The sequence below is a fragment of the Pseudovirgaria hyperparasitica genome, assembly GCF_010093815.1.
Source record: "Pseudovirgaria hyperparasitica strain CBS 121739 unplaced genomic scaffold EJ05scaffold_12, whole genome shotgun sequence".
In the NCBI taxonomy this organism is placed as follows: domain Eukaryota; kingdom Fungi; phylum Ascomycota; class Dothideomycetes; order Acrospermales; family Acrospermaceae; genus Pseudovirgaria; species Pseudovirgaria hyperparasitica.
Genome location: NW_022985560.1, coordinates 636,459 through 660,035, shown reverse-complemented (window position 1 = coordinate 660,035; position 23,577 = coordinate 636,459). Strand labels below are relative to the sequence as shown.

Genomic DNA, 23,577 nt, shown 5'->3' with positions numbered 1-23,577 from the left:
ACACGCGGGAACAAAGACTCTGCGAGGACGCTCAGCGACGAGCTAGAATTACGGGATCTACATAACTACCTACACACACAGAACGGGGCTAAAAAATATTTTTCGGAGATAGAGTACGCGCTTTTCTTTCGATCGCGAGAACACTGAAGAAATGCAAAACATGTAAACATTCAAAATGCTTTTTTGCGTTGCGTTGCGTCGCATAGCGTAGCAAGACAGAACGAAAAAAGGACGAGATGCACAGAACGCTGAAAAACCGCTTCATTTCTTCGGCAGCAGATACTCCTTGCGCCCCGTGACCTTGTCAAAGACCGTCGCGACAACACCACGGATAGACTGCCTCTTGGGCCGAGCCTTCATATCAGCCGCAAGCTTCTCGTACACATCCGGCAGGCCGATAACTCGCTTACTGCCATCTGCTTCGGCATCGTTGTTCTTCTCCGCCTCGTCCGACGGCGGCGGCGCCACAACGACAGCCTTGTACTTGCGGCGCACCTCGTCGTACGCAGGCTTGTTGTAGATTTCCCAAAACTCGTCGTGGGTGTAGTACGTGCGGGCATAGAGCAGCTTCGCAGCGAGGAGTTCCGAGGCCTTGGTCTCGAGCTTACGATTGAGTTCCTTGAACGCCTCGGCGTCACGCGGGCCACGGCCATAGACGCCGACGCCGTAGACGCGTTCGGTGCGGACGGCCTGGACAAGGGGGTTCATGCGGGAGGAGATCTTCATGCCGTCTGCGGAGAGGGCGGGGACGAGGAAGAGCTGGCATTTGGGCATGACATCCTGGACGTAGGAGATGAAGGCAGCGACGTTGGAGGCGGGGACGCCAAAGTCCTGGACGACGTATTCGTCGGCGAGGCCGGTCTTGTGCAGGGCGTGGTAGCAGGTGCGGGAGTCGAGGAAGGGGTCTGCGAGGCGGCGGAAGGGGGCGATGTTGGGGATGTGGAAGTGGTCGAAGGCGAGGTTGCCGCCCCAGAAGGCGCCGTGGTCGAAGCGGAAGAGGTAGTCTTCGAGGTGCATGGTGAGGGTGGAGGGCAGGTTGGCGTAGCGCTTCTCGACTTCGGCGGAGAACCAGTGTACTTGCATTTTCTTGAGGGGCGGGTGTGCTGCGTCGTCGCTGATGTGGCCGGTCATCATGACGATCTTGGCCTTGTTGTAGAAGATGCCGTCGATGTACTCTGGCTGTGGAGTCGAGGCCACGGCGGCTTCGAAGGTTGGGACTACGTTCTCTGGACCGTCGATCTTGGTGATTTCGAGATTGACAAACTTCTTTGCATCGAACAGTTCGACTGTCAGCAGAGTGACGATGCCAAAGGTACCCAGACTACCACCAGCATGCTCGAGCAGATCCTCGTTGACAGTCCGGGACGCATGCTCCAAGGATCCATCACCAAGTACAATCTCAATCTCAGACACCGTGTTCTGGAACAGGCCATGCTTGTGCATGTTACTCTCGCCCGACATGCCCGAATAGCCACCCCCGACCGTGATGCCCTTGAACTCCATCACAATCTTCGGAACAAGACCGGCTTTCAGCGTGTGCGCGACCAGCGCGTCCATAGGCACATTCGGCTCGGCCTTGACGGTCTTGGTGGCTTGGTCCACTGGAAAAAGGCGATTCATGTCGCTCACATCGACAATGTTGTCCCGCGTAAAGTTAAGCGGCCGTGTTGATGAGGTCGAGCCATGATAGATGCGAAAGTGTCGACCTTCGTCGCGGAATTTCTTGACGGATTCTTGGATCCGCTTCACTGATTCCGCATGGCTCGAGATGAGCTTCTCGTCGGTGGCAGACATGTCTTTGTTGCTGGGTAACGAATTTGTTGATGCTGACAAAGGAATGGTGTCCGCGCTGACAGCAAGGGATTAGCTATGATTGACAGCTGTGTGACTCCCTCTACTCACATTGGGGCAAATTACTTACAGCAGCTTTGATGAGCTGAAGCTTCTGATTGATGATACCCTATCACGTGTAATGATGTAGTAAGTTTCTTGATATGTGACGACGTTGGATTTTGTTGATGGAAAAGGTAATTACAGCTTCAGCGCTACGCTCAAAGGGGCAATCGCGCACAACAGTCTGCACAATATGATCTATCGATTTTCACAACGATAAATGTTGTTTTTTGTGCAAATCATTCAAGTGTGTACGACTCCCACTCATTCTCAAACTCCAGTACTTGTACGGGTAAGATCGTGTATCAAGTTGTATGTTCATCATACGATGCGAGAAACACGACGCGTCATTAGAGTACACAGCCACGCCTTGGTATGGCCCCACCATCATCAAGACGGAAAGGACAAATCACGATCGTTTTGTGATCACAGGGCAGACGTGGCGTTCAGTTCGATGAGATGATTGCTTGACGATCAGCATTAAAACTCTGAATATGCAAGATGAGAAGTGTCAGCGCTGCTGCGGTGTCCTTGGATAATAATCTCCCAAGTGCTTACGTGTCATCCGAGCCGTCGTCATCATCGGGATCACGTATCCGGTGTACACTCGAGTGTTATCACGGATAACCGCATCAGGCTTCCCGGATCTATTCCGAGTCTTCAGTAGCAACAATAAGCATCCAAGCGAGCAGACGATGCGAGGTTTGCAACATCCAATGAAGGAGCTTCCGTGGTTTTCATAATCTCTGTATCGGTGGAGATGGACCTGATTGCGACTCGACGGTCCTTTTGTTGTTTAGCAGTCTCAGATCTTGCCCGTGTTCTTAAACATCGATCCGCATTACGCACGATCCAGCTCTCGGAATAACGTATGGACCATCGAATCAGAACGGCTGCAACCTCGCTATGAGCTCCAAGTGCGATACTAAGCACCCCTTGAATTTGGATTTAATTACATTAGGAATGAAGCGTCGAGCTGGTCGTTCTAGGTACGGGTCGAACAGCATGCTCATAGGTACTGCAGGTAGATCCTTGGCAAAGCATATTTCTTTTACCTGGTTGTTCTCGCATTCTTACATTGTCAACTTCTTTCCCTGGCCTTCTTGATTCGTCTCGAGAAATATGGTGGTTGAATGACGTCGAGGAGATAGCCACCACGAACGTCTCCAACCAGACCAGATCTCCTCTTGAAAACATATTTCGTTGGAAGCATAGTCAGGTCTAGAACGTGTTCTGAATGTTCAAATATCATCAACGCCTTGATGAGCGACACTAATACAACATCTCAAGAGTTGTCTGAATTCCTTTGGGTTTTGGATTTCATAAACGCAGTCGGTAGAGCCGTGTCTAGACTTTTCTTTCACGCGCGACTGACTACCCCATCCAAACTTGCGGTTGATGTCGTGATTAGGATTTCGTGTCTTATGTCGCTCAAGCCATCAAGCTGTTGTTTATTGTTTGCTCTATAGCAATCATCTGACAGGGGTACCGGATCTCAAATGCCGATTTCCAGCGCAGATCACCGTCATTGGTGGGGTAGATCTTTGGTCACCGACGAAGAAGACGTCAGACAACGCTTGAATCTTGCATTTCAGTATACATATAACTATCATGGCGCTAATTCTGGATATAATCAGCGGAGCATGCCGAATCACTATCTGCATTTGCTGTACTTGCAGAACTACCCGATGAACAGATGTATTGAATTGGGGTAGATGCAAATCGAACGGGTCTGACGACATGGCTTCGCCATCTCTAGATTGTGAAGTTAATCATGATGCATGTATGTATCGTTTCATTCTTGAGTTGAACCGCTCACTCAGATCAAATCTCTAGTTGACAATGGAAATGTCATCGGTTACAAGACAGAATGTTCGGAAACTGTCGAGCGTGATGAAACGAAACCACAAAAGATGCCCTCCAAAACGATATCTCGTCGAAGTCTCGACCTTACCATCTCCTTCGCCAAAGATCAATGGTTCCTCATCGTCATGGGCATTCTCATCGTTGTCGCATCGCAAGCCCCGGTGCCACTATCGCAACAGAAGACCAAAACAAATGTCATCAATTACCTCGCCGTATCTCTAATCTTCTTCCTCAATGGCTGCGCCATCCCAAGTCGGGACTTTCTCGAGAACCTCAAGCGCTGGCGCGTACACATCTTCGTGCAACTGCAGAGCTTCGTGCTTGCATCGGCAGTTGGCTTTGGCGTCATGGCTGCGACGGGAAGCAACGCTCAATTCTTCGATCAGGAGTTGCTGGTAGGAGTCATTGTACTGGGCTGTTTGCCGACTGCGTGAGTGGTTCTCGTTTCTTAAAGTCAGAGAAGGGGGTGTGCTCATTCCAACGACAGCATCGCATTCAACACCCTCATAACACGGAAAGCCGATGGCAACACTGCGCTCTCGCTCACACAGTCCGCCCTGGGAAACATCCTAGGCCCCTTCTTATCCCCTGTGTTAGTCCGCATGTACACGAGCGTGCACGCGTGGTATACCACCGGTCTGCCCTCCGACCAGGATGGATACAGAGATCTGTACGCACGAGTGTTCAAACAACTCGGGCTGTCCGTATTCGTACCACTAGTCCGTCTCCCCAATCCCATTCCTCGCCACCAGAAACACACACAGCTAAGCAATATATCCCCAGGCCGCCGGTCAGATAACCCTCGCCTTATGCCCAAATATCACACGCACAGCATTGTACAAGTACAAGCTCATCAAACTCCCCTCCCTCGCCCTTCTCACGCTCATCTGGTCAACCTACGACTCCGCCTTCGCCAGCCACGCTTTCGCGCCCCTGCCCGCGAGCAACATTGTCTTTACAATCTCTATTCTCGCGGCGCTGTACCTCGTCTGGGCGGGGCTGGCATTTGTGCTCTCGCTCACGTGGCTGGCGCCTGAGAATGTGGTCGCTGTGGTGTTTGTCGTGGCGACCAAGACCCCAGCGATCGGGGTGCCGTTGACGGGCGTGTTGTTTGCTGGACTGGAAGAGGAGCGTTTGGATCGGATGCGTGTTGCGACGGTGGTGTTTCAGGCGCTACAGGCGCTGCTGAGTGGGGTGTTGTGTGTGCCGTTGCGACGGTGGCGGGGGAGGATGGAGAGGAGGAGTGGAACGGGGAGATAAAATCTATAACGGAGATGGATTATAGATACCCGGTAAGAAAAGACATCAGCATCGAGTATTGAACCGAATCGAATTGAAGTGTCATAGTCTATATACACTCCTCGTCCGTCCCCCATCCCAGCCAAACACGTTAAGTGAATCACACCTCTAGACCTTATCAACATGCGTAACGCTCCTCTTACGCTCCTGCGTCTCCGCAATCTGACTCAGACTCATCCCACGCTTATCGCCATCCATCTCCGCCACATCGACAAACGCGATCTGCGGACGGAACTTCTTGCTCTGCCACGCCTTGCCCACAATGCCATACAACTCGTCCACCTGCTCAAGTGCCAGACCCTTCGTCTCATAGATCATAAAGTACACAAACGCGATACACACGAAGCAAAAGCTGCCCCAGACAAAGAACACCTTGGACTGTAGATTCGCATACTGCGCATTGACCATGTAGGGCGTCGCGTAGGCGATCGCCCAGTTGAGCAGCCAGTTGGACGCGGTGGTCATTGAGAGGCACTTTGCGCGCACCTTGAGCGGATACAGCTCGCCAGTGACTACCCAGGCGACGGGGCCCCACGACGAGGCGAAGAAGAAGATGTAGAAGCAGACGAAAGCAATGGCGGTGTTTTGTGCGGCTTGGTTGGTGGTGCCGGCGACGGTGCCGGTGATGGCGACGATGTACTGGCATACGCACATGCCGATGGCGCCCATTAGGAGTAGGTTGCGACGGCCCATCTTCTCGACAAGGTAGAGGCCTGGGAAGGTTGAGACGACGTTTACGGAGTTTGTGATGACTTGAATGATGAAGGAGTTTCTGAAGCCTGCGTTGCGGAAATATTGGGTGCCCTGGGTGTTGGATTAGTCATGTGGTGAGTTTTATTGGGATGTATGCGTGCTGTGGCTTACGTAGTAGAAGATGAAGTTGACACCGGTGAGTTGTTGGAGGGACTGAAGGAGACAACCTGTGGCAAGACGTTTGCCGATGGTGCCCTTGAAGCACTCGGCGTAACTCGCAGTGCCGATGCTCATCTCGTAGTTGTGGTTGGCTTGGATCTCAGCGAGCTCCTCGACGACGGCAGGATGAGTGACGTCCAGACGGCGAAGTCGGGCAAGAGACTTGGCAGCCTGATCGTGCTTGTCTTGCTTGATCAGGAAGCGAGGGGTCTCAGGGAGAACGAGCAGGCCGCCGCACAAAATGAGAGACCAGGCGAATTGCACAGCAATAGGGATGCGGTATGAGCCACTGTCCATTCGACCTTGAGTGGAATAGTTGACAATGGCGGCGAGGAAGAGACCAATGGTGATAGCAAGCTGGTATGTACCGACGATCGCTCCTCGAATCCATTTAGGGGCGGTCTCACTCTGGTACAAGGGGATCATGGCAGAGATGAGACCGACAGCCAGGCCGGCGAAGAATCGTCCAGCAATCAAGAGGTCCTGACCGGTCGAGGCGGTCTGCAGGATGACTCCCAGGTTGAAGACAATGGCAGCACTGAGGAAGAGACCCCAGCGACGGCCGAGAAAGTCGGCAGCAGGAGCAGCCAACAAAGCACCAAAGAATGTACCCGCAGACAGAATAGACACAATCAGAGAGTCTTGCGAGGCAGTAAGGGTGTTGTCAGGAGTGGTGGAGAAGGTCTGTAGCCAGTAAGGCATAGCCAAGATACCAGATATGGTACCCGTGTCATAGCTGGGAGAAGGTTAGGACGACAGTAGTAACACCGGAAGCAAACATACCCATAAAGAACACCACCAAAGGCCACAAAGAGACCGATGGCAATGGCAGGCCACGCAGCACCGGGGACATCCTCAGGCTTCTTCAGAGCCCAACCCATGTTGACGCGAATTGATAGTTGGTCGAGTAGGGCGAAGGGACAAGCACTCAACACAGAGCTGGATCACAAGCAGTCAAAGAGGATAGAATTAGAAATGGTAATTTATCGTGAAAGAAGGGGAGGTTGGGAGTTCTTGTAGTGGGCCTGAAGCAGACCCTTCATGGGAAGACATGATCTCGAACAGCGGTAGAAGCCGTGCAATGGAGTATTTGGTGAAGAAAGCGCAGATTTTTATGATACAGAGTGGAGGCGTCTTGTTAGGGTGGCATGGATGTGGAATGAACAGAGGTCTACAGAAGAGCCTGGCCAGTTAAAGTGGATATTGTACGGGCCCTTGACAGCCCACAGATGGAATATAGATGGAGCGACAATGGAGATGATCGTGAAACTGTCGAGGGTCTGATGCGGGGAGTGGAGATGTTGGATGGCGGAGAGAATGGGGAAGCATCCAATACCAATACTGATATCGATATCAATATCAATATCAATGATGATGTGTAGTGAATGCGGCGAAACTCTCCTTGGCGCCTCAGGAAGACGTGCAAAGGTGGCTGGAAAGGGCTTCGGAAGTGGAGAAATTTGAGCGATAATTGTACCGAGTATCTTGCCTTGATGCCTGATGCCTGAGTATGCGGAGAGTCAGGCAGCTACACATATGCCTAGGCGGCGATAAGGCTGTAAGACATTAAGGCCTTAAGGCATCACTGGAACCAAAAAGTGTAGATGAGATAGGTACAGTAGGGCTTGGCATGGCCTCCGTACTTTTCAGCATGGTAGCTACGCGGACTTGTCGCCGACTCTCCGGATAATAGGGGTAGTATTAGCCATCAAAAGACCATGACCAATTTACAGGTAATTAGATAGAAGGCGATAGTAGATGATTTCGATCCACGTAGCATTCTGCACTATCAGCTAGTGTATCTAATTATATCTCTATTAATACTAAAGACTGCTATTTCTGACGATGTGAACGCCACGGAACTGTTATGCGACAGCGTGAAGCTACATCCCAGCTGCAGAACGGGGACGTGAAATATGGACAAGGGTTTAAAGGCCATAAGAGTGAGACTGTGCATTCAAGCCACATCCGTACATGCATATTATATACAGTACCGATAATGCATCAATACCGTATCATTGTTTGTTTGATGTGCAGCGCATGACTCGTGGCGAGTGGCTGCCGGCTGCCTGGGTGCCCGATACGAATGAAGCGTCATCAAAACATCAACATCTTCGTGTTGCTCTCGTGAATTCCGTCCTCCGTTAATCTTGTTCTGTCGTCAAGCTCGCCAAAGCCCGAGGAATCCGTCCGATAAAGTTGTCTTGGTCTGCCGATCGACGCTACTCGAAGTTAGTTTGACTACAGCCATCGAAACTTATTTGCTGAACCTCCCCCAAAGAGGCTTGGACGACAGCTGTCGTCAAACTTAATCTTCTCCTTTCCCTACACCGAGACGAACTCTCTCTCCCCCAATTCCAGTCTGCGGCTCTGCTAGCAGATCGCCATCCACTACTTCACTAGAGCCTAGGTGACATCTGCCACATGTGCACTTTACAGTTTACCGCCTTGTATGTCCTTCTTTAGCACCGTACAAGCCTAGAATTCTTCAAACCCAGACCCAACCTGCACATAACCTTAACCCGCTGACTGTGCCCTGATGCGATCCGTTCCAATGCGTTATATCCTGGGTCTTCCTTGACTTCTTTCTCGACTTGGTCATGTTCGTATAGAGTGTCTTGCCTCTGATCATGCTGGCTGCTCACGGCCTTACACTGATATATGTTGTTTCAATCTTCAGTGTGCTAGCCACCATCACCGTCTCGCTGCGATGTTATACCAGACGCTGTCTGTTGAAGAGGTTCGGTGCTGATGACTTCCTTGCAACAATAGCTCTTGTAAGTCCCAAAAAGCCACCCCGACCCCCAACATCACTGATCCTGGAACTCGATTCTACAATTCCTTGCCATGATACCCCTCCGCTGACCGTAGCACAGTTCCTATATCTCATATTCAGCGTGTTTTGCATACTCGGAGTTCGTTTTGGAATTGGGGAGCACGTCTCACAGCTCGATGATGAGCACATCAAACGGACTATGCTGGTACCGCTCCCCTCCTTACTCACACTACCAGCTCGTCTTAACAATGTTCAGATCTGGTGGATCGCCTATCTCATGTACGGCGTCATCATCACCATCGTCAAAGTCTCCGTCGGCCTCTTCCTGCTACGCATCACCATCTACCGCCACCAGCGTTATTTGTTATGGCACGCCATCCACGTCACCATAATCGCAGGCGTCATCTTTGTCTTCATCGTTGCCTTCCAATGCAAGCCCGCCTCCTTCTTCTGGACGAGACTCGCCCGCGACAGCACACACCAGGGCACGTGCATCAACCCCCACACCTATGTTGCCCTGGCATACTGGTTCAGCGTGATATGCGTCGTAACCGACTTCATCTTCGCCGGCCAACCTATCTTCCTAATCTTCACCCTGAATCTGGGCTGGCGGGATAAAGCCATCCTGTTCGGCATCCTGAGCATGGCGACAATGTGCGTAACCTCCTTCCTACATCGACTTCAAATCCCTAACGCTACCAACAGTGCCTGCTTCGCCCCCATCGTCCGCATGTTCCACCTCCACGCCCTCACCAGCGACGACTTCCTCTGTACGTCTCCTCTCAAGACCTTTCTGTCCCTTCCACCAAACTAACCTACCTCCCAAACAGACGCAACAACCGACATCGCCATCTGGTCTTCCGTCGAGCCCGGCCTCGCCATCACCACCTCCTGCCTCGCCACCCTCCGCCCCATGTGGCGCCACGTCCGCACCCCCAAACGCACCACCATGGTCGCCCAAGCGCCCAACTCCTCCGTCTTCAAAGTCCGCGTCTCCGCCGGGCTCGATTCAGCCGGCGACCATACCGCGCGCGCCGGCGACGAGATCATTCCCCGACGACGCCACGAGAGCATATATCCAGGCGACCCGGCTCTGACCAGCACCATCACCACCACCATCACGTCCACCAACACAGCCACGACCGCGGCGCAGGCGACGCAGGAAGTGCCCATCTTGCTCGACGCAGGCGGGCTGTGGGGCAAGGTGTTTCCGGGCATTGTCTCGGGCCGGCACAGTATTGCCAGACTGGACGAGAGCGAGCACCCGCGTGCGGCGGGCGAGTTGGATCTGTTGACGAGCTCGAATACGTTGCGCAGCATGGAGACTGCGGGCAAGTGCTCCGAGGACGGCATTGTATGATACCTATAGATCCCCCCCCCCCCATGACTGCCGCCGCTGGATCGGCGATGAACGCATATGATGCTACGCGTGGGGTTAATGATAATGAATAATAATGGGCGTGTCGTTGTTGTTCGAGGTTCTTGAAGTCTGTGCAGATATACGCTGGCTTTGGCTCTTGTTGTGTGTCTACTTTGGTGCTCCGTCGTCTGCTCGTATCTTCGGAACAGGCTCCGACACCACACATCTCCACTTAGGTGTGCAAAGACCTCAAAGAAATACCACGTGCATCATGAACATCGTTCATGAATTCCCATGAACTGCCGTGGACGTCGGAGATGTCGATCACGACGATCACGCCACACGGCATGGATCCCATCCATTCCAAGATCTACACGGCGCTACCCGGATCTAAGCCAGGTAGCTAGGCCCCGTCCTCCTGTCTTCTCCGCCTTACCCCGTCTAACTGTATTCCATCTAGTATATAGTAATAACAACCCATCTTAAGCCCACGACTTCGGAACTTCCTTCGATTTCAAATAATGGTGATGGTGTATGTATGTATGCGGAGAAAGACGGGGGAGATGCAGCGGATTGCTAGATAATGCGAGGTACGAGGGACACGAGTGAAGGATGCGAATACGTACGCTAGATGATGATGTTGGTATAACTCTAACATCTTGATAATAGTATCGATTAATTAATTACAGTACTAAGGTAGGACAATAGTCCGGGAACATTTCAGGCAACCTTCAGGCCATTTGATAGAACTACCAACTCCATATACTATCCACCACGTACACCGACATCAGACAGCTTCACCCTTAGTATTAATTCTCACCAGCGCCGTACATGCAATCAACAAGAATTTGTAAACATCACATCTTGCCACACATAATGAGGACTAAGAGCTCCTACTACTTCGTGAATGATGCCTGGTGCCTGTCTGTGTAACTACGCACTTGTATACACACACGGAAAACCAGCAAGCACATACATCCAATAGACCATTTAGGAAAACACAAAAGAACACACCAGAAACAACACGTCAAACGCCATCCTATGCAATTTTTTAATATCCGTATATATCCTTGTGACGCACAAACTGCAAGCAAACAGCGAACACACAGCAGACTACACTACAGACTGTAGACAATGGACCATTAACTAGACAAATCATCTCATATATCAGCAACCTTCTTGTCCTTCTTGTCCTTCTTATCCTTCTTGGCTTTCTCTTTCTTGACCTTGGGCGATTTCTTCTCGTTGTCGCCATGAATGGTCTCCTTGGGCATTTTGGCATGCTTCTCTTTTTTGGATTGCTTGGTTGCACCTGCTTGTAGCGTGCTGCTGTCTGCTGACTCCTTTGGCTTCGCTTCATGAGTGGTTCCAGTCGCTACTTTCTGGGACGTTTTTGAGTGACTTTGCTTTGGGAGTTTTCTGTCTGGAACAGTCTCCTCGGAAAACCCCTTGGAAGCACTCTCCGCGTCTGTTTCCTGGGCCTTTTCATCCTGTATAACGCCGTTCGCGTCCTTCTTTCCCTTGTCCTTGCCCTTGCCCTTGCCCACGGCCTTAACATTGACGCCCTTCCGCCTCAGCCGGCTCATCTTCGCCCGCTCGATATACACCCTGTCCTCCTCGCTGTCAAACCCACCAAACTCATCCTCCTCCTCGCTCTCTCCCTCGTCGTCCTCGATCGGCGCCCGATCAACATCCATCTCGTTCCCGTCCCTCTCCTCATGACCCTGGCCTTGCACCTTACTCATCGCACTGCTCTCGTTCGGCATCACCGCGCCTGCAGGTGTCGGCCCCGTTTTCCTGAATTTTGCAACAAAGAAGCCGTCCACGTTATACGCGTGCGGGTAGTAGCGCCGCGTCTCCTTCATGTGCGGGTGGAACCTCTTCGCGGCATACGAAGTAAATCCTGGGCGGCCAAAGGTGCCGAGACCGGTGGGGACGAGTTTGACGTTGGGGCGTTTGTTGAGTGCGTACTGCACGACTTGTTCGTTTTCTTCGACCGTCACGGAGCAGGTCGAATACACGATGTAGCCGCCGGTCTTAGACATGTGGTCGACACTGTCGATTGCGGCGAGGAGGAGCTGTTTCTGCAGGTGCGGGAGTTTGAGGAAGTCTTTCTCGGTCTTGTTGGTTTTGACGGACGGGTCTTTCGCAATGACGCCTGTGCCGGAACAGGGCGCGTCAAGGAGTACGCGATCGAAACCGCCGATGACGCGTGGGAACTCAAGAGCGTTGTAGTTGCAGATAATGGTATTTCGCACGCCCATGCGGTGCACGTTACCGATCAAACCCTTAGCACGACTCTTATTTGCGTCATTCGCAAAAATGCACCCAGTGTTCTTCATGAGAGCGGCGATGTGAGTGGTTTTGCCGCCAGGGGCAGATGCCATATCCAGAATGCGCTCATCTTCCTGAGGGGCGAGAGCCATGACAGGCAAGAAGGAGGATGCGGCTTGGATTATGTACTGGCCGGCGAGATACTCGGGCGTCGCACCCAGGGGTACTTGGGTTTCGAAAATTTGAAGACCTACTTTCGACCATTTGCCTACGGGCTCGAGTTGCACACCGCGGTTGATGAGAGATTGCGCGAGTTCGCGACGATGAGTGCGGAGAGTGTTTGTGCGGATGACGACTGGGCGCGGAGTTTCGTTGGCTTCAAAGAACGCAAATGCCTCCTTTGGAGAGAAAAGGGAGAAAAGCTTTTCGGCGAGGAATGCAGAGTAACCATAGTATGTGCAAATATCCCTGAGCAGTTGCTCGGTATACTCCGTTCGTGAGCGGCCATTCTCAGCCAGATTCTTGAAATCATCGAGCACACGAACGTTATCGGTGATTCTCGATCGCAGCATTTGCAGATCAGGGGTCAACAGGTTCGCTCTGGCGACACCTTCTTCGTCAACGTCATCGAGGATCTTCGGTCGGTCTTCGTTGGCGATATTCGTGGTCATGCCCATCTCCTCAAGTTCTGCTTGTGCCTCTGCGTCTTCCCGTGCTTTATCCATGTCCATCTTTCTTGATAGACCCTCGATGTTCGCAGCTGTGAGCTTCTCCGCCAGCGCTTCCTCATCTTCATCCTCGGACCACATGCGCTCTTTTCGAGCACCAGCATCATCATCTGAGTCCATGACACTGTCATCATCCGACCCAACGTACTCATCTTCTCCGTCGAGCTCTTCATCATCACTGCCAAGAGCATCGAGCCCATTAGTCTTCTTGAGCTGGCCTTCCATAGCATCCGAATTGCTCGCAGCATCATCGCTACTATCTTCGTCTTCCTCCTCGCTGTCGCTCTCTGCAGGCGGAGGTGGTGGCGGAGGAGGACTTTGCTTCTTCTCTTTCTTCTGCTTCTTAGCACCATTTGTAGCAGGCTTAAGCGCAGGCGCAGCGCTCTTCACACCATTAGTCTTTTGAGGTTTCACCGGTTTGTAGTTTTCATCCAATGCGCCCGACATTTCGTACTTGGGTTTCTCCCCAGAAGTCCTTCGTTTTTTGCCATTTTTGGTAGGAGCCGCGGCAGGTGCGTCTTTCCGCTTGCGAGTGACAAGTGATTCGTCAAGTGGGCCTGGCGGACCTTGCTTCTTCATACGACGACCGGGACCCATGACTGCGGTGTGGTGTGGTGTATGAAGTGAGAGCAATGTTTAACCTGAATATATAAGCAATTCTACCGACGCTCGAAACTTTTTGCTAGAAAAAATCCCAGCGGGGAGCTAGTGGCTCGACCGCCTTTCGAGGTGGGACTAGCGCCGTGTTTCCCGCTTCCCTGGAACCCTTCAACACCAAATCGTCATCGCGAAGTCTAGAGCGCGCAACAGAGACCTCTCTATTCCCCGTTAAACTCAAGAAAAAATGTCTGAAGAAGCATTCGCAAAGTCGTTCATTGACGATCTGGCCAGGCTACCAGTTACTGGGCCCAAGGTCCTCTCCGCGCCATCTCCCAGTGTATGTACTTCCTAATCATACGTTTACAGTATCCTTCCTTGACTCCCACATACTGATGCACGTACAGCTACAGTATATGCTTCCAAAACATCCGACAACGCCTCAGAAACGGAAGCGCACCACCTCTTCTCCCGATTCCTCATCATCCTCGACCATCACGATAACACTCAAGCCCCGCAAAGATGGCGCTGAGCTCTCCCTTCCCGCCCAACCCCTCACCACGTCAATCTACGACCTCAAAGCCGCCTACGCTGCGCATACAGGCTACCCGGTGGATAAGTTCAAGTTGCTCAACGGCATGAAGCCTGAGACCACAGGGAGCAAGACCGTTGCAGAGATATTCGGGCTCAAGGAGGGAGAAGATGCGAAAGACGTGGAGTTCAAGATCATGCTCATGGCGGGTGCAACGGCACAGCCAATGCCAGACAGAGTGGTCAGTCCCCCTGTGACTTTACCCGTAGATGCGAAGACGGATGTCACACCAGCCGTAAGAAGTCCAGACGAGGCGCCAGTGGCGCAAGGCCTGAGCGGGGAGGGTGTCATGCATACGGAAAAGTTCTGGGGAGACCTTAAAGGATGGTTGATACAGCGGATACGAGATGAGAAGGAGGGGGAGCGACTAGCAGGGCTGTTTAGAGTTGCGTGGGAAAAGGCATCGGCGTAATCTCATAGGGCACAGTGCACATTTGAAAGTCACTATTGCAACTATGTAGGGAAATGTATCAATTGGAGCGTTTAGATCTGAGTTCTCCGCGCGTCCAACAAGTCAGTGGAATATTGAGCCCATCAGACTGAAGTACACCAAAGACGAAGGCGGTCGTCTCTCATATGGGCCCGCCAAGGTTTATGGCGTGACCTCGTTGTGCAATTCATTCTTCTGTGTTGCGATTGAGCTGTGCATACGCACTGGTGGCTATTTCTCGTCGCCCGAGGGAGGCCTATAGTCTCTTGAATACCTTTGGGCGTACGCTGCCTTCATACTCCAAATCCTCGGTTGCGCTGGCTTGGATGTCCGCAGCAAGGCCTGGGAGTGCCATCTTGAGCGCCTCCTTAGAACCAGCGTAGGTCATTTTGACCTGTTCAAGGGTGTCGTCAGCGGTTGGTTCTGGTAGGGATGAGTTCTCGATGAAGACTTACAAAGACGCCAGCGTCGTCAGGGATCCAGCTCAGAAGACCAGGCTTTTCTTGTACAATACCTTCGCCACTTGTGTGGTGAAAGTCATAGACGGCATATCTGGCACCGACTCCCTCTTTACCACGCTTATCTTTGCTCTTCGATGAGATTAACTTCTCACGGAAGACATCCCAATCATCTTCTTTGCCCGTCTCGTCGACAACAATTTCCTTGCCATCGTCGCTGATCTTGAACAAGATGAATCTGAACGCCTTCTTGCTCTTCAGCTCTTCATAGGCGGTAACGCACTCAGCGGCAACTTTGATTCTATAGGCGTGCAATCAGTCCGTGTCTGCACCGAGGGGCTACCGCTATGCTGTGTTGTATAAAGAGACATACCCTGATTGAGCCTAGATACGGGCGTCAGTCACTGGCTGTGTTCTACTAAGGAAGAATAGAGGAAGGCTTACCATCGCGATCAACTACAGTAGAACTTTTGAGATGAAGAACGGTTGGAATTAGGGGTCCGCAGGCAGCGCTATAAGTACATTCTGTCAGCGTCGTCATCCAAGGCAGTGAACGACTGTATGGGCGGCGCTATTGGGCGCCAAACAGGCAGCGACATACAGATACTTGGGCTCCAGTCGCCAATCGTAGAGCGAGTTGATTCAGATGGGGTGAAAATATAGGTATGAGGGCGGTGAGTTGTAGGTAGTTTGCTCCGTTTGTTAGATGTAAATTTGAATGGAGGGGCAACCTTGGAGCCTTGTTAGGGGCAGCAACTGCGGGATGTTTTGGGGTCGCTGGAGGGGCTTCTCGGTGCTAAAGCAACCATTCCACCGCAACGCGGCCCCCCTGCGATTAAAAATGTATGCGCTTCGCTCACGTGCTCGACATGGAGTTGCGCGCGACGACTTCCATCGCATCCTGTCTCCAGCAGTAGAGATGAATTGCCGATTCGATTGCAGTTTTTTGATACTGTCTAGACAATAAATTACTTTTTCCTTTCCTCCATCCACGGTAGTAGTATACAGGGGAGTTGGTACATGTCAGAATTCCGCTCAATAATGCAAATATGAAGTCAAAGGTATGAAGACAACATTTGAAGAGGAGTGAGGAGTGGGGGGTTAATCATATACATCAGCCAAGGGCGTTGGGACGAGAAATGGGTATACAAGAAATCGAGTAGACGCGGTTCAAGGTTCCACGTTTTAGAATCCCATACCGCCCATACCACCCATGCCGCCCATGCCACCACCCATACCTGGCGGAGGTCCCTTCTCTTCAGGTGCTTCGACTATGGCAACTTCGGTCGTTCCAAGTAGAGAGGCGACACCACTAGCATCTCTCAGTGCTGTACGTACGACCTTGAATGGGTCAAGGATACCAGCCGAAATCATGTCGACATATTCGCCCTTAGAGCTGTCGTAGCCTTTGTTAAAGTCCTTGCCAAATTCATCCATGAGCTTGCCAACAATGACGCTACCTTCCTGGCCAGCGTTCTCAACGATAGTCCGTGCTGGACGAGTGATTGCGTTCTTAACAATGGTGATTCCAAGTTGTTGATCGAAGTTGGCGGGCTTGATGTCGTTAAGTGCGTTTGCAGCAGCCTTGAGAAGACCAGTACCGCCACCGGGAAGGATGCCCTCCTCGACAGCTGCTCTAGTAGCGTTGAGAGCGTCCACAATGCGGTCCTTCTTCTCGCCGACCTCAACTTCGGAAGCACCGCCAACCTTGATGACAGCGACGCCACCAGAGAGCTTGGCGAGACGCTCCTGAAGCTTCTCTTTCTCGTAATCTGAAGTAGTCGGGTCATTGATGACACCCCGAATCTGTTCGCAACGCTGGGTGACAGCATCCTTGGTGCCCTCGCCATTCAGAATTACAGTGTCCTCCTTTGTGATGGTGATGGAACCAGTGGATCCGAGCATGTCGGGAGTAGCCTTCTCGAGCTTAATGTCAAGTTCATCAGTGAAGACGGTACCGTTGGTGAGAACAGCCAGATCGCCTAGAATGGACTTGCGGTTGTCACCAAACCCGGGAGCCTTCACAGCAGCTACTTGGAGTTGTCCACGGAGCTTGTTAAGAATACAGACAGCTAGAGCCTCACCATCGATGTCCTCGGCAATGATGACAAGAGGACGGCGCATCTGCTGAGATGCCTCGAGAGCGGGTACAATATCCTGGACAGCGGAAATCTTCTTCTCAGACAGAAGGATTAGTGGTTTCTCGAATTCGACTTTTTGCGCCTTGGTATCCGTGATGAAATATGGGGAAATGAATCCCCGGTCAAATTTCATACCCTCAGTAACCTCGAGCTCGTCTTCAATGGTCTTGCCCTCCTTGACGGTGATGACACCTTCCTTGCCAACCTTTTCCATGGCGTTGGAAAGCAGCTTTCCAATATGTGTATCACCATTGGCCGAAATAGTGGCGACCTGCGAGATTTCCTCGCTGGTTGTGATATCCCTCTTGTGTGCTTGGAGATACTCAACCACAGCCTCGACTGCAGCTTGGGTACCACGACGAAGGTCCATTGGGTTGCAGCCGGCGGCCACGTTCTTCACTGTCTCTGAGAATATGGCACGGGCAAGGACTGTTGCGGTGGTAGTACCGTCACCGGCAACTTCATTGGTTTTGGAGGCGACATCTTGTAGAAGTCTAGCTCCAAGGTTCTCGAACTTGTCCTCGAGCGTGATAGCCTTGGCAACAGTTACACCATCTAAAAAATGTCAGTTGATATCTTCTTCTCGCAAGATCCATCATCACTCACCCTTCGTAATCTTGGGGGATCCGTAGCTGGACTCTATCAAAACATTTCGGCCCTTGGGACCCAATGTGGTAGCGACAGCTCTGGCGAGGGTGTCGACACCTCTCAGTAGAGATGCGCGTCCCTCTACACCGAATTTGAGCTCCTGAGAGATTTCAGCCTTTGTTGGATTCGATGTTGATGTTGTGCCACGTACCTTGTGTGCAAATCGTTGCTGCTGTAAGTTGAACGCGGAGGATCGAAGCTTGGAGCTCGAGTTAATGGCGGAAGACCGCGTTCGGGATGAGAGTATGCGCTGCATGATGCTTGTGAGGTGCTTTCAGATGATGGAGAGATGGAATATGACCCAGACAGTGCTCCAGGACTCCAAGTGAATGACGAATGAAGAAAGGTTAGAAGTGGTGTTGTGAAGGGCAGACGCTTAAGTGATGGAAAAAAGTTGAGGTACGAAGAATGGACGAGAAGATCCTATGTGGCCCGTGCTCCCGACCTCAGTCCGAGGCTACCTACTGCTGGCCACTCGGTTGTGTCTCGTCTACAACATCGTGCACCGCTGTTGAATGAGACTTCTGTTCCTTTGTATATGCATCACGCAGGTCTATTGTATTTCAACCCCATAAGGACGCATATTCGTGACACCGCCATTAGCCCCCACAAGTTCGTCACGAGCAAGATAATCTTAAGATTTGAGTATGAGTATTACTCACTTGAACCTCAACGTCTTTACTGCTAATGCTATCAAATCATTGCATCGCAAGGGCATCATGAGAACGGCCTTGACATGTATGGTAAGTTCTTTCTGGAAGCAAACGCTTTGCCTTACAGAGCGACCAAATCTGGAATAGACCTTTGGAAAAAGGTACACAGGTTACATAATATGTTATATCAGGCACTGAGTCAACATAACCACGGACTTACAGAGCCTCTACATCAGACACTTGTACAGGCAGGCATTGAGGAATGTCTGGCGTGTTCAAAGGTGTTGGAAATGTCTATGCTAGAGCAAGCTAATCAGGAGATAATAAACCACCGAATTGTAGCGCTCATTCTGGTCCCTGTCGCAAGATCTAATCCTGGAATCTGAAAACCGGATGCCTCTGTGGGCGCTTTTGTGTTGACAGATTACGTTAGATGGATCGAGACCACGCGACAACACCTAAAATTTCGTCATAAGAACGACCGCGGCGCAAACGTGTCTGTCGAAGTCTCCAAATCGACCGGCCGACGGATGGCAAGGTCATGAAAGAAGGTCTGATGGAGTTTTTCGGCTGCGAACAGGGGTGAGCCTACGCCACATGTTTCATAATCTCACTTCGTCGTCGGTTTGGTCGTTGCGACTCTACCCGGAGGTCACTTTCGGAGACCTTTCCTGAGACCATGGATATCAGACCATTCCTCAAATAAGATCGAAAAGATTTCACAACTATCATCCGGCAGCACAAAGATGGATACAAATCATGTCGTGCTGGCAGCACTCACGATCCATCCAAGGTGACTGGAAAATCAAACCACGTATCCGATCCTTTCCATCTCGCTTGACCAGCATTGCCTTGCAAGCAATTTATTTCGAACCTTGTCCTTGGTATCCCTAGTCCAGATGAAAGTAGTGCTGTAGTACATGTGTTGTAAGTTAGAAATAACTAAGTTATGGGAGGGTCCCGCCCCCAGTCTACAAATGACATCCATTTGCTTGCAGAATGTGCCCCACTCAAGTTTCATTTCCCTATCAACAGTATTGCCGCAACCTTCATCTTTCTCACCACAACCTCATCTTTCCTTCCTTTCGTGCTTCTTGCCATTCCGTTCTTTACTTCTACACTCGTTACTTTCTGATTCTGCTCGCCCTGGCAGGCCGTCATTCATTGCATTACCAACACTCCTTTCTTCAACGACAGTCATCATGAGGCCCTCGGTTCGTTCTTGCTTCGCCGCCGTGGCCTTTGGTGCTGCTGCGTCTATGGCTCAGGACTTTTGTGCGCCTGTTACCGAATATGTCACTGTCACTGCTGTTGAGCCTATTGCCTCAGAGGTTACTACCATGGAGACCCCTTCAAGCGACTTGATGCCAGCCACCGATGTCTTTGCCATCACGACTTCAGAGTCATTCTGCGAACTTTCGCCTGTGACGATCACTACTACGCTTGAGCCAACGACGATTACGGTATATACTAGCCCCACTGAACCCTCGGTCGCGGAAACAGAATGCAGTCTTTCAACTGTCTGGGAGACCGAGATCCTCGAACCCACTACGGTCACTATCTATCCAAGCTCTATCGCGATGTCGAGTATGGACATGCATTCAATTGTTTCGTTGCAGAGCGATGCAGCCCCCGAAGTTGCCCCTACTACCAAGGTTACTCAGGACATCCCTTATGGCCCGTCGAGCCCAGTCGTCCCTGCACCCACTCCAACGCCATCATCTGTGGTAGAATCCCCTTCATTCGTATTAGTTTCCCAGGTTGAAGGCACGAAGACTTCGTCTACATTACCTGCTGCGAGTCAGACACATGAGGATACTACCGGCTACGCCAGCAAGTCGGGTCAGGCGACTTTCTATGACGGGAACGTAGATGGCGGGATGTGTTCTTTTACTGGTAAGTCAAGATTTTTAGCCTGTAGATCTTTGAATAGAGACACACTGTATAACTAGGCTGGATCAAGAACTGAATTTCAGTCCAGGCTACAAGATACCATCTGGCATTTTCGGCACCGCGCTCTCTGACTCCAATTGGGATAACGCCGGCGCTTGCGGCGCTTGTATGGAAGTCACAGGTCCCTCTGGTAAAAAGATAACTGCGATGGTAATTTTCCTCATCACGATCTCTTGAGCCATGAGTTGTGTCTGACTATATCTAGGTTGTCGACCAATGCCCAGGCTGTGGCACAAACCACCTTGATCTATTCAGGGAGGCCTTTGCAGAGCTAGCCGAACCGAGCAAGGGCGTCATTGATGTCTCCTGGTCCATTGTCCCCTGTGGCATCACCTCACCCATCACGCTCAAGAACAAGTCTGGCACGAGCAAGTACTACTTCAACATCCAGGTTGAAAACTCAAACGTGCAGGTACAGAAGGTCGATGTCAGCACTGACGGTGGGAAGACCTGGAAAGACACCACGCGCAAAGATTACAACTACTTCGAGATCCACGAGGGTACGGGCACAGACAGTGTCTCCGTCAAGATCACGAGTGTCGGAGGGAAGACGATTACGGTTCATGATGTTAGCTGCGCCGATAGCGCTACGATGAGTGCTGGAAGCAACTTCTAGATATGATCTGCTGCAAGAAGAATCTCACGAAGAAGAGTGAGACGAGGATTCGATTCTTTGTTGATATTTGTACGGAGACGCGGCCGCGAGATCTGAACGTGGAACGTAGCACATTCTACAACCATGTCGTTTGTCCCTGGGGACTTGAGCGAGCTACATTCAGATAGTGAGATATTAGCTTTATTGAGAGGCTCTACACGTCATAGTACGCTCTAAGAAAATGAAATTCATGCTTGATGAGACATGCAAATGGCGCTGTTTATATGAAAGAACCGTCACAATCCGCGAGATTATGCAAGTATTCAGGGTGCAAACCGATCACATACGACTATTTCAGAAACGACATATTATATAACTTCTCATTACGACGACCCTGCGCACCAACAGCCGAGTAGATCCGTTGACCAATGGTACTCTGAATCAAGAAACCAGACTCTTCCTTTCTCCTAACCTTATCGAATATTCATTATCCATGTCTACACAACAGAAATTGGTGCTTTTCCTTCTTTCACATGAAGTGTATCCGCTACCTGGTTGACTGCTCTCTTTAAAGTGCTCTAGTCTACCCACTTCAACGTCTAAGTCGATATCAGCTTGTGAGGTCCTAAATACGGAGGCCGAGTAATAGCACAAGAGAAACTTTCTTCCGTCCCCCTTTTCTGCTCCCATGCCCTGCACGTTGTTACGACTTTGTTAGTCATGTCTGGATAGAAGGCTCGGAGGAAATAGAGTCTTTGGACTCTTGAGGTCTCGAAATATAGAAAGTAAGGTATAGAATGCTTATCATAGATCTATAAGAGAAATATAGCACAGTGACAGCCTGAAACCATGTCAGTGACTGTTGTTGCTTCACACAAAGCGATATATGTGCACTCAGAGGTATTTATAGACAGCTTTTAAGTGACAAAAGAGTCGATAGGAGCTGTATGAAGTATGGACAACGGGACCAGGCGGTTTTAGGAGGGGCATTCGGTAGACGCTTATATTAGAGCTGTTAGAATTGTTCATTCATGTGAATCTTGATGCATATCTTGTTTCTCTCACAGTGTCGCCCTTTACATCCTGCTGGCTTTCAGAATTTTACTATCGAGATGCGTTCTGAGATATCAGCTTTCACAACGTGTCTGTGGTGACCACATGCTGGAGCGCTGTATCAACACTTTCCGGAGGTCTTTTTATAAAGTATGTATCTCTTTCAGTCCTTTCATACTCGGGTGTCCATCTTGCTGGTGACTTATAGTAGAAGCCAGACTTACACAAAACAGACGTGACAGTCTGTCTTGAAATCCCTTGAATCTTTTGTGCCCTGGGAGTGTAACACTCCTGAAATGTGTTAATAAGGGGCGAGGATAGCTGGACGTCCATGATAGGCTAGCAATGGGTAAGCGGTCGTTGTGTTCATCTTTCCAGGCGACTATCGTTCTTGTAGCTACTACTGTAACCGTATAAGCTGGAAACTGGAAGGTGAGGCTGATTCATGGCAGTCTCTCTCGCTCTCGCCCAAGCTCAAAGCAGCTCTAGAGCGCTATCTCATGTTAATCATATCCAGGGTTCAATCTTTTTGTTGGGGGCAATATATTGTCGAAGGAGAAATTGATTGCGCATATTATAAGCATAGATATGTGAAGTAGACGCAGGAATCTTGAAAATTTGTGAAGCTGACTAGCGCCTTTCTTCCATATGTTTTCTTCGCTCTGGCATGTACAGAGCATGCTAAACACCACCATTCGATAATGCGCCTTTATCGTCATAGTACCTCTGTGCAGGTATGATACCCAAACTGTTTGTTGTCAGCTTCATGATACTTCTGGCCTTAGCACTACAGGGTTGTTGGAGATTATGTATTCGACCAATACCACAAGATCAAAGTTCACGATCGCAACGAGTATTCTGCAGGAATGTCTTCGTCTAGGGCACCGGAGGACTCATAATATAGTAAGTATATTCATATTCCTTCCAACTGTCATTGTCGGCTAAGGCATTCCTATCAGGCGCGTGTTAAGTCGCAATATTGGTCGAGACTTAGGGAACCCCAATTTCAATGTCATCAGTTGATCCATCGTTGAATAACATACAATTACAAGCAGAATCGCCCGAGAATACGTTTAGACGCTGGATTACATCACGGTAGCGCAATATAACACGAATATCAGACGTTCTTGCAGAGTTCATCATGCTAGCATTCATGAACTGCCGGGGATTTCACCAATTTTTTTTCAATCCGACAAGAACCATCATCCTGTTACCAATCTGCTGTCATAATGAACTAAAATTCTGAAGCATGGAGTCTTCGTAATCAATGAGGACATAAGACGGTTTCGAACGATTTACTCACCGTCATTGATACATCAGGTCACAAAAAGCCTGTAGCCTACTAGCTA

General features: G+C 50.6%; 9 protein-coding genes across 9 annotated transcripts; 4 read left to right on the top strand and 5 right to left on the bottom strand.

Annotated features, from left to right (window-relative positions):
- Nucleotides 1-9: 9 nt before the first annotated feature.
- Nucleotides 10-2,061, bottom strand: EJ05DRAFT_478051 (FAD-binding domain-containing protein). The gene is made up of 2 exons (XM_033744371.1): nucleotides 1,922-2,061; nucleotides 10-1,849 (listed from the first exon to the last, which is right to left on the bottom strand). Exon 2 carries the CDS (start codon nucleotides 1,792-1,794, stop codon nucleotides 262-264), a length of 1,533 nt encoding a protein of 510 aa, XP_033598453.1. The 5' UTR covers nucleotides 1,795-1,849; nucleotides 1,922-2,061; the 3' UTR covers nucleotides 10-261.
- Nucleotides 2,062-3,633: 1,572 nt separating this feature from the next.
- On the top strand, nucleotides 3,634-5,019 carry EJ05DRAFT_502474 (sodium bile acid symporter family protein; the record flags this gene model as incomplete). Its single annotated transcript, XM_033747264.1, has 4 exons — nucleotides 3,634-3,676; nucleotides 3,730-4,189; nucleotides 4,247-4,478; nucleotides 4,543-5,019. The coding sequence occupies 4 exons, from the start codon at nucleotides 3,634-3,636 to the stop codon at nucleotides 5,017-5,019; spliced, it is 1,212 nt and encodes a 403-aa protein (XP_033598452.1).
- Nucleotides 5,020-5,050: 31 nt separating this feature from the next.
- EJ05DRAFT_512571 (general substrate transporter) lies at nucleotides 5,051-6,851 on the bottom strand (the record flags this gene model as incomplete). Its single annotated transcript, XM_033748346.1, has 3 exons — nucleotides 5,051-5,862; nucleotides 5,923-6,706; nucleotides 6,754-6,851. The coding sequence occupies 3 exons, from the start codon at nucleotides 6,849-6,851 to the stop codon at nucleotides 5,167-5,169; spliced, it is 1,578 nt and encodes a 525-aa protein (XP_033598451.1). The 3' UTR covers nucleotides 5,051-5,166.
- A 1,456-nt stretch (nucleotides 6,852-8,307) lies between these two features.
- EJ05DRAFT_85292 (uncharacterized protein) lies at nucleotides 8,308-9,712 on the top strand. The gene is made up of 2 exons (XM_033750014.1): nucleotides 8,308-8,747; nucleotides 8,847-9,712. The coding sequence occupies exons 1-2, from the start codon at nucleotides 8,601-8,603 to the stop codon at nucleotides 9,558-9,560; spliced, it is 861 nt and encodes a 286-aa protein (XP_033598450.1). The 5' UTR covers nucleotides 8,308-8,600; the 3' UTR covers nucleotides 9,561-9,712.
- A 1,283-nt stretch (nucleotides 9,713-10,995) lies between these two features.
- Nucleotides 10,996-13,778, bottom strand: EJ05DRAFT_478045 (NOL1/NOP2/sun family putative RNA met). The gene has a single exon (XM_033744370.1). It carries the CDS (start codon nucleotides 13,703-13,705, stop codon nucleotides 11,267-11,269), a length of 2,439 nt encoding a protein of 812 aa, XP_033598449.1. The 5' UTR covers nucleotides 13,706-13,778; the 3' UTR covers nucleotides 10,996-11,266.
- Nucleotides 13,779-13,874: 96 nt separating this feature from the next.
- Nucleotides 13,875-15,017, top strand: EJ05DRAFT_478044 (uncharacterized protein). Its single transcript, XM_033744369.1, has 2 exons — nucleotides 13,875-14,045; nucleotides 14,113-15,017. Exons 1-2 carry the CDS (start codon nucleotides 13,953-13,955, stop codon nucleotides 14,707-14,709), a joined length of 690 nt encoding a protein of 229 aa, XP_033598448.1. The 5' UTR covers nucleotides 13,875-13,952; the 3' UTR covers nucleotides 14,710-15,017.
- Nucleotides 14,580-15,849, bottom strand: EJ05DRAFT_478043 (cofilin). Its single transcript, XM_033744368.1, has 5 exons — nucleotides 15,787-15,849; nucleotides 15,630-15,697; nucleotides 15,559-15,569; nucleotides 15,183-15,486; nucleotides 14,580-15,121 (listed from the first exon to the last, which is right to left on the bottom strand). The coding sequence occupies exons 2-5, from the start codon at nucleotides 15,630-15,632 to the stop codon at nucleotides 14,984-14,986; spliced, it is 456 nt and encodes a 151-aa protein (XP_033598447.1). The 5' UTR covers nucleotides 15,633-15,697; nucleotides 15,787-15,849; the 3' UTR covers nucleotides 14,580-14,983.
- Nucleotides 15,850-16,045: 196 nt separating this feature from the next.
- On the bottom strand, nucleotides 16,046-18,395 carry EJ05DRAFT_512567 (chaperonin GroL). The gene is made up of 3 exons (XM_033748345.1): nucleotides 18,126-18,395; nucleotides 17,933-18,074; nucleotides 16,046-17,881 (listed from the first exon to the last, which is right to left on the bottom strand). Exons 1-3 carry the CDS (start codon nucleotides 18,228-18,230, stop codon nucleotides 16,371-16,373), a joined length of 1,758 nt encoding a protein of 585 aa, XP_033598446.1. The 5' UTR covers nucleotides 18,231-18,395; the 3' UTR covers nucleotides 16,046-16,370.
- A 1,434-nt stretch (nucleotides 18,396-19,829) lies between these two features.
- EJ05DRAFT_502467 (barwin-like endoglucanase) lies at nucleotides 19,830-21,196 on the top strand (the record flags this gene model as incomplete). The annotated part of the gene is made up of 3 exons (XM_033747263.1): nucleotides 19,830-20,523; nucleotides 20,609-20,730; nucleotides 20,786-21,196. 3 exons carry the CDS (start codon nucleotides 19,830-19,832, stop codon nucleotides 21,194-21,196), a joined length of 1,227 nt encoding a protein of 408 aa, XP_033598445.1.
- Nucleotides 21,197-23,577: the final 2,381 nt, after the last annotated feature.